At 45.8% G+C, this 8,119-nt stretch overlaps 2 protein-coding genes across 2 annotated transcripts, besides 4 other annotated features; both read right to left on the bottom strand.

Moving 5' to 3' along the window:
• Window positions 1-672: part of a mobile genetic element that runs on past the window's edge.
• Window positions 1-8,119: part of a sequence feature (sequence corresponds to BAC RPCI93-30D13) that runs on past both edges of the window.
• Tb927.7.7510 (hypothetical protein) lies at window positions 1,243-1,980 on the bottom strand (the record flags this gene model as incomplete). The annotated part of the gene is made up of 1 exon (XM_841278.1): window positions 1,243-1,980. One exon carries the CDS (start codon window positions 1,978-1,980, stop codon window positions 1,243-1,245), a length of 738 nt encoding a protein of 245 aa, XP_846371.1.
• Window positions 2,955-2,981: a microsatellite.
• Tb927.7.7500 (iron/ascorbate oxidoreductase family protein, putative) lies at window positions 3,489-4,451 on the bottom strand (the record flags this gene model as incomplete). The annotated part of the gene is made up of 1 exon (XM_841277.1): window positions 3,489-4,451. The coding sequence occupies one exon, from the start codon at window positions 4,449-4,451 to the stop codon at window positions 3,489-3,491; it is 963 nt and encodes a 320-aa protein (XP_846370.1).
• Window positions 6,180-6,200: a sequence feature (AT_rich).

The following is an 8,119-nucleotide window of genomic DNA, read 5'->3' as shown; positions in this document are numbered from 1 at the left end:
GACATGGGTTACATCATAGAGACTATATTCTACATATTAGTCAACATGGCGGTGTATTTATCCAAGTGGCTGACAGTGTTCCTCGGCAAGTGGAACGGATAGATGTGCTTAATCAGTTGGGGAATAATGTGAGGATCCATGCTATGTTCTTCCACAAATTGTGGCTGCAGCATGCTGTAAAGGCCCCTCTTCTAACGGGGTGCGTCATCACCTCCCATGAAGTCAGAATACGTTCGACTTTGGTTGTTGTGAGCGTTGTTACATGTTCCTTGAACTTCAAAGTGGAGAGTAGTCGCGTAATATCGAGAGCGTCCTAATCCCCGAATGCGAACTTAACGACCTGCTCGGTGTGAATTGGACTTGGCTGTCTTGGGTGTCACCAACCAATCGAGGAGCGCTACACTGTCCCTGTTCCATTGGAAATGCTTCCGTATCGGTGCCGGGATCTCCACCCGACGACTTGTCGTAATCCACACCAAACGCAAAAACCACACACTCCTTCCAATCCGGACGAAAAGTAATAATCTGAGCCATTCCGACCTTTTGTTAAGGGACTCGCTTATTTGATCTCGCTTCTCGGCACAATCTTCTGTAGGCGCAAGATCATCACGTCCAACAGTCATCGACCCAAATTTGTCACCGCTACTTGCTGGCCAAGGTGCTCTGTGCGTGCACTAATTTCTGCCAACGCGGATGCGTAATACTTATAATGCCGCGATGCAAAGCCAACACGCATTCTCACTCAATTTCTCTTGCTACATTCATCAGCGTAATTAAAGTCTGTTTATTTAGACTGCGACATATTGGAGACCTGTAATTTTTGCAATATGATTTATCGCGGCAATATCATGTCAAAACCCGTATCGCGTAAAGAAACGGTCGCTTCTTGTTCCTGAGAGCCCTTTTCGTTCAAGTAAGTGAAGAGAATGATAGTGTTAGCACGTTGAAGGATTCAACATATAAAATCATAAATTGCGATACCGTGACATTCCATTCCTCCGAGGAATAAGGGACTAACAATATTAAATCGCATTTCTGTGAGGTGTAATAAAGATGAGGAGTTTATTTTATAACCCCTATTACAACGTTGGCGCTTTGATAATAAAAAAAAAAGATCATGCAAAGAAGCACCAAAAACGCAGAGGAATTAAACACACCTATACCACATTCTCTCCCCACAAGTTTCTTTAATAATATAGCATCCACATCTTCCGTGAAGGAAAAGCATTGTAGCAAAAATTACTAGGAGGAAGGAGTTTGAAGAGTGTGGTTCTCTTCTTTTTGTTTCTGACGGTCCCCTTTTGTTGCATCGCCACCAGGCAGTGTTGACATACCCATAATCGTAGGATCTCCACATTCACCTATAATATCTATCCAGTGCTGGACACACGCATCAAAATCAAACTGAAGATCCTTGCTGTTAGGTTTAACGCTGGAGGCACTACCAACTAAACATATGCTTGTCACACCACCTCCTTCCACACATACTTTCACAACCGAAACATACATCTCAGTCGTCCCCATTGCGGTTGGGGAAGAGCCATTTACACCTATTCTTGGTTTTATTGATTCCCTCCTCCAATCTCTCCAACCTCCAGTTATCTTCTCACTATGTCCCTGTTTTGCTTCTGGCTTTTCAGCCACATTTCCCCTTGGTCCATTAAGCTCGCCAGCTATTCTTTTAAGCATATCCAGCGCTTCCTCAGCGAGATTGCAAGCCTTTTCCCAACCTTCAGGGTCTTCCTTATCGTGCTTCAGACATTTTGCGATGTCCTCTGATATTCTCTCCAACTGGATCCCGTGCCTTACCATCGTATTTGCTTCTTTCAAATCCTTCACACCTCCCTCGACATTGAAAGCCTCAACTGCAATGTTCGATGCGCAAATCAGCGCGGTGAGAAGCCTGAATATTACCACCGCTGGAGCCTGCTCCATTTCCATGCAACTCTGCCACTTGCTGTTCGAAGTCTCTTCAAACATGGGAAGAAAAAAGAGGAGACGGCAGTTACGCCTTTACAATACAACTCATAGTTTCTCATAATGGTGGCACATCAGTTTTGGCCGACACCCACGTCTGCTTGTGCGCAGACGACTGGCGCTCTCAGCAAACTCAGTGTGCTTCCCCACTTGTGCACGAAAGTCACCCCTCCCCACATGCAAAAAAAGAAAAAAAAATGATCCGGGTCGTATGTTACGGGAAATGAGAGGGAAAAAAAAAAACAGTTCCTCACTACCAAACTCCCGGAAACACACACACAAAATTGGGCTTGTATATGCTTAGCACCGCAGACCCACCATTCCACACAGATGGCGCTTCTCACGCAAACTAAAGCGGGCATAAACGCCGGCCGCCATAGCAGTCTCGGGAGTAGTTTCGCTGGGCACCACAGCCTTACACGAGCGATCATTACGTGACCGGTTGACGAAAAAAAAAAACAAAACAAGTAACTGATGTGTGGAATGCGACATGTGCAGTTATCGTGTGACCAGAAATACGAAACACAACCTCAGTTTTGCCAGCGGCTGGATGCATTTGACATTCCTAAAAGGTGCTGATGCACAGCGCTAAAACGTCTCCCCTCCCCCCGCACCACACGCATGTAAGAATCCGATGGGGCCGAAGTAGGCAAAGCGCAAACCAGCGCTTCCATCACACGAGAAGCACACACACACACACACATCTTTTTAAAAGATGGCATTGGACAACGAACCGAGCAATACATATCTGAGGGCTGAATGCTGCATGATGACACGCGTTGCGCACGCACAACTTACCGAACCAACCTTACAGTCATCGTTAGCGATGAGATCCTTTCCCTCCACCACCACCCTCTCATACTATTACTATTTCCTCTTCTTTATGTTAGAGAACACCCCGCAAGAACATCTGGATGAAGGCAAAGGAGTCCGCCCTAGACGAAAGGGCTCCCAGAGTGCTCCACAAAGAACCACTGACAAAAACAACAACAACAACAACAACAGTAGCAAAACAGAATAGCCGAAAGGTGTTTAAGGAAGAAGTAAGGCAATAATAATGTTATCGTCCCCCTTTTTTTTCTTTGTGCCTTTATCCTTCCAAAGTGCGAACAGACATCAAAACCAAGACACAACACCGCGCCTCCCCCGTTCATCTGAAATCCGTTAACAACCGCTGCAGTAAAGTTATTCCCATTTTGAAAAAGGAAAAAAAAGTATAAGTAAATAAAGTGGGAGAAAAAGTGGTGAAGGGAAGAAAGGAAAGGATGAGCCTTACAGCAAACCCCCTATGTTTTAAATTAAGACGAAAGAAGTTGAAAAGTGACCCACGAGCCACCATCTTTTTCACCTCCTTTTCTTTTCCTTTGAAGCGCAAGATGCTACGCAAATTCTTATAGCATCCCGCTGGCTCACACTGGCATCGTCCTACACGGCACTCATGTAACCATATTGACCAACGCCATGGCACCGCAGCGCATAGACGCGTAAGGGATACACTCACTGGCGCCCCTTCACATATTTGCCTTGCGATGGGCATATGTTTCCTCGAAACGCTTCAGCAACCAATCCACAGCACGGACTGGTGGATATTTGGGAGGATTGCTTGGCGAATGACAATGATCAAGGCATTCAATAAGAGTATAAGGATCGGGCTCGCAGAAATATGGCATGGAGTAGCGATCCGTTGTGGTTAAGCGAACGCGATGCGCAGTAGAACGGTAACGGCCATTACTCCACATATTCATCATGTCCCCAATATTCACAACAAAACTTCCTTCGATGGGTTCCACATCCACCCACTCATCTGACAGATTGCGCAACTGCAGTCCGCCCACCGAATCTTGGTAGAGTAATGTAATAATACCATAATCCGTATGCTCACCACAAACAAGAGGATGGCGCGACCCCTCCTTTTGTGCGGGGTAATGCACCATGCGGAACACACTCAATGGCTCATCAAACTTATTGTCGAAAAAGTCTTTCCTTAAGCCAATAGCGAGTGCAAGGGCACGAAGAATAACGAGGGCAAAGTCCCGCATATCGCGATAGTGTGTTTCCATTAATTCCATCCAACCCCCCACTTGCGTGGGGTGATTGTTCGGTCCACGCAACGGTTTCCCAGCTGCGACATCGGGGTGATCCTCAGGGAGGTGGCAGCCCATATCAAATGTTTCCTTGCAGTCAAATGGCTTCGTTGGGTCAACATTCTCCGCATTAAGGCACCCGTAGCCGCGATGATGTTTGCTCTTTTGAATGTTAATTTTAAGTTTCTCTTCCAGTGGAAGCGAGAAGAACGTTTTGGCCATTTCCATCAACTTTCCAATCCGTTCAGGGGAAATGGGATGCCCCACGACATGAAAGAAACCCCACGTCCTGCAAGCCCAGTCAATTTGTTGGGCAACGTCCATTACCCGATGTTCACCTTCACGAAACAGAGGGCTCACATCAATAACTGGAATCGAAGTGTGATTCATTAGCACCTGTCGATGAAAATATCAATAAGAAGACGCCAAAAAATAATAATGAAGATAATGTTATTTATGATTATTCAGACACGCGGGTGCTGCAAAGTCCCTATGAGGATGTGAAGAGAAAAGGCACGAGAGGATAGACACGCTAAACTTGTACTCGCGGCAGCAACGTATGACAGAAAGTAAGGGCAATAACGTAATAACCAACAGCGAATTACTGTTTATGTATCCGATATACGGGGGGGGGGGGGAGGGAAATCGTATTTTAGTGGGGAATGGGGAGCAACCAGATACCGATACCCAAGCCGTAAACAGTGCAGCATCCTCCCCTTTGGCCGGCAAAATTAAGTATCATATAATGATGCTAATTCAGATCCATCGTGCAATGTGCCTCGGAGGTTACGCTGTTTACGGTTTGTGTATCGGTATCAGTGAATGTACAGGACGATGGGTGGAAAAAAAAAAAAACTTCAAGCAACGCAACCATCTGTTCACTCCCTAAAAGCCAGCCATCTCACGGAGCTGGGCGGACATATTTACACGGGATAGGGTGGGATATTGGTCTGTCAATCACTGCGAGAGAAAAATGACATGATTACTGCGTCGTTTCTGTATAATTCCAAAAATACGCAATTTGTTGGAAGAGGGGGAGCGTTGTGCAGGTAGAAACGGGAACTTAAGACAAACCCTTTTTTTTTACTCCTGGAACGGTGGTTTCGACATTAAACACGTAAACAATAATACGTGGAGGGCAAAAATGCAACCATCACCCCAACAATCCAGTGGCACTCCCCTCTTCACTTTGGTGTGTTTGCATGGCCTCCCCATCCACTGCTAACTGATGCCGTACCGTATCACGAAGCTTCGAGTTAGAACGGGATCTTTCTGAGAAAAACTCTGATGATCGGGCCACTGAAAGACAACGAGTAAAAAAGTTACGATACTCGCCAAGTCACTATTTTTATCCTATAGTTTATCTCCACTAGCTCCATCCACCCATTCGTTATAAATATGCACCCTAGTTCCAGCCATGGCCCCCTTAGTTAAGGGAGTTGGAAGCACGTCTACGGCAAAACAACTCAGCCGCTCTCACGTCCACTCAAACTCAACCCCCCCCCAGCGGAAACCAAAGAAATAACACATTCTCCTCCTTCCTTACCCTGAAACTCATTCGTCCTAACGCTTCCCATCATTTTGTTCCCATCCCCCTCAACTTGACCGCAAAATATTAGCTCCCCTTGCATTCCCAACCCTATTTACAACGCGATTTTATTGGAATCAAACCTAAGCGCAAAGTGTCCCGATTCTCCCCCCCCCCCCCATTCGACAAACTTGGCAGCTTCCGCCAGAGCCTGATCAAAAATATTCTCTGTTTGAAAGCGACTTCAACTCCACATCCCAAACACGCACCAGTCCACGAGTCGCAAGTAACTTTACCGCAAAATTGCACGGACAGGCCGCAATAATCCACACGCATCACCGAGTACATATTGGCGTACGTCACATCTAACGTCTTTGTCAGCCATCCAACCTCCGTTGCAATGATATTCGCAGAGAGTGTCCCAACGGCTCTTATATGCGTAATGTTTCCAAGATCCATTAAGTGTGCGTTAAAATGGGTCCCACGCTAAAAGATTATCTCCGCACGAGAAGCGCGCCGGATTCGTGACTAAAAGCGTTGTGCAATCGATGCCACAAAAGTAACCCATACGAGTCACAAGGAAACGCAACATATATATATATATATATTATCCATTAAAAGTTCCGTGTGGAATCAATGCAGTTGCAAGCAGCAGCGCATGGTTCAGCGAAAAAAACAAATGTGTGGGGTTGTACGCCTAACAAAAACAGGCCAATGACCCGGCAGGATCTTGCACACTTCGCGCTGCAAATGTGCGTGAAAGGAAAAAAAAACATGCACACGCTTATGCACGCGTACATATGCATTTTTACCACCCTTTATCCTGCATGAGGTGCTAAGGTCGTGCGTCCATCACGCTTGTACGCGGCTCGTCCACTTCCCCGCTGAAGAAGACAGTGGATCCTTCGCTCTTCGGTATTGCAGTTGTCATGTTTTCTTTTTTTTTTTTCTCCCTTCAGGTTCACTGAAATTATAAGTGCTTAACTGTGCTGTCACTGCTGCATCTCGTTGTAAAGACTTCTCCAAGCACACTCAGCGGGAAACTGTAACCTCTGAGGAGCTCGATTTCCGTCCTCTCAGCAGCCAACTTAAATAAAATCAACGACAAAATCTTTTGTACCACGGGGTCAACCTTTCTAGCCCCATCCTCACACACACAGAGACATTCATTGTGTACACGGAAGAAATAAATAAAAGGTAAAAAAAGAAAAAAAGAAAGCCTTTATCGCCGGTGACATGTGGCAGAATGAGTAACTGTGCAGCAGAACTCGCAGAGGGTTGTGGCAGTCAGATAAATGCATTTTCAAAAGTGAATGGGCGTGGCATGAAGGAATGACAGCTAGTGAGTCAAACTAAACGATGAAGGATGCAACGAGGTGTCATATGCCATGCATTTAAGCAAAAGTGAATGTACACGCAACTCTACTAGTTCCGCTTCCTCTATACGTTGCCACAGAACAGCCGTAAACAACACCACAAACATATGCAACCCATCACTGTCCCTTTCACAGAAATTCTTTGTCGCAGGCCTTGCGCTCATCAGACTCACATATAAGCAGTGAAGGGATGATGAGCAGATCGCACAGTCACCGCAAAACGACAAAATAAACAGGAATTAAGGCTGCTTCAGAGTGCAACGCGGTTACCAACGGAGGTGACATGAAAGGAATTTTCGATCATCATCAAGGTTTGGAAGCAGGAACAAAGAAGAGACATGGAGAAGCGGGAAAAGAAAAGAGCAACAAGATATCCGAAAGTGCGCTTGGTCCAAACGTTAATAATGCGGTTGCATCAGTAGGCAACTAAACGATATACCGGCAACGTGCGGGAGAAATGTCCATGAAAAAATGTAGAGCAGAATATTTTAAAGTGCAAGCCGATGTGAGCAACGCGTTAACCAGCTGCCACATCACAAGATGATCCTGTTGAAAGGGTCCTTCTGAGTGCGCCCAAGTAATGCAAAAACCTTATCAGAAACGTAAACGATAACGAAATTTCCATTGCACCCAAAAACACACCAAAGATACTGAAGTAGGACACCGAAACATGTCGCGCCCCATTCTTCACCATCTCATCCATCACAAATGGGGAAACAACGGCTCAGTGGCATCTTCATACGTCACTTCCCATGATTTATTTAATTACAAATGGTCGCTTACATCTCTGCAGTTAAACACTCAAACAAATTTTCTTGGCTCTCTTTCCCTTCACAGAATGATGGATTTCGTATCATTGCGTCGACGAAGACGGTAGCGAGTTTGCCTCGAAGTTGCACATGGAATTGCCTCATGCGCTCCTAAGGAGAAGTTTGATCCCTTCCCTGCTTCCTTAATCCCCACATCGCTGTTGCCCTCTCCTTCCCCCCCGCCCCCAGACACATCAAAAGTGATCTCCGGACACATCCCGCCCGCTATTAATATTCTATGAGGTTGGCAGTGCTCTCTCTTTCCCTTCCATTTGTTTCATTTTTCCTTCTACCCAAGGGGAAAACCTTCAAGGTACATACCACGCAGTAAATGTCTTTGAACTG

This window comes from Trypanosoma brucei, chromosome 7 (genome assembly GCF_000002445.2).
Source record: "Trypanosoma brucei brucei TREU927 chromosome 7, complete sequence".
NCBI classification, from domain to species: Eukaryota; Euglenozoa; class Kinetoplastea; order Trypanosomatida; family Trypanosomatidae; genus Trypanosoma; species Trypanosoma brucei.
Note: the sequence above shows the minus strand (reverse complement) of the source record. Positions and strands in the feature narration are given on the sequence as shown.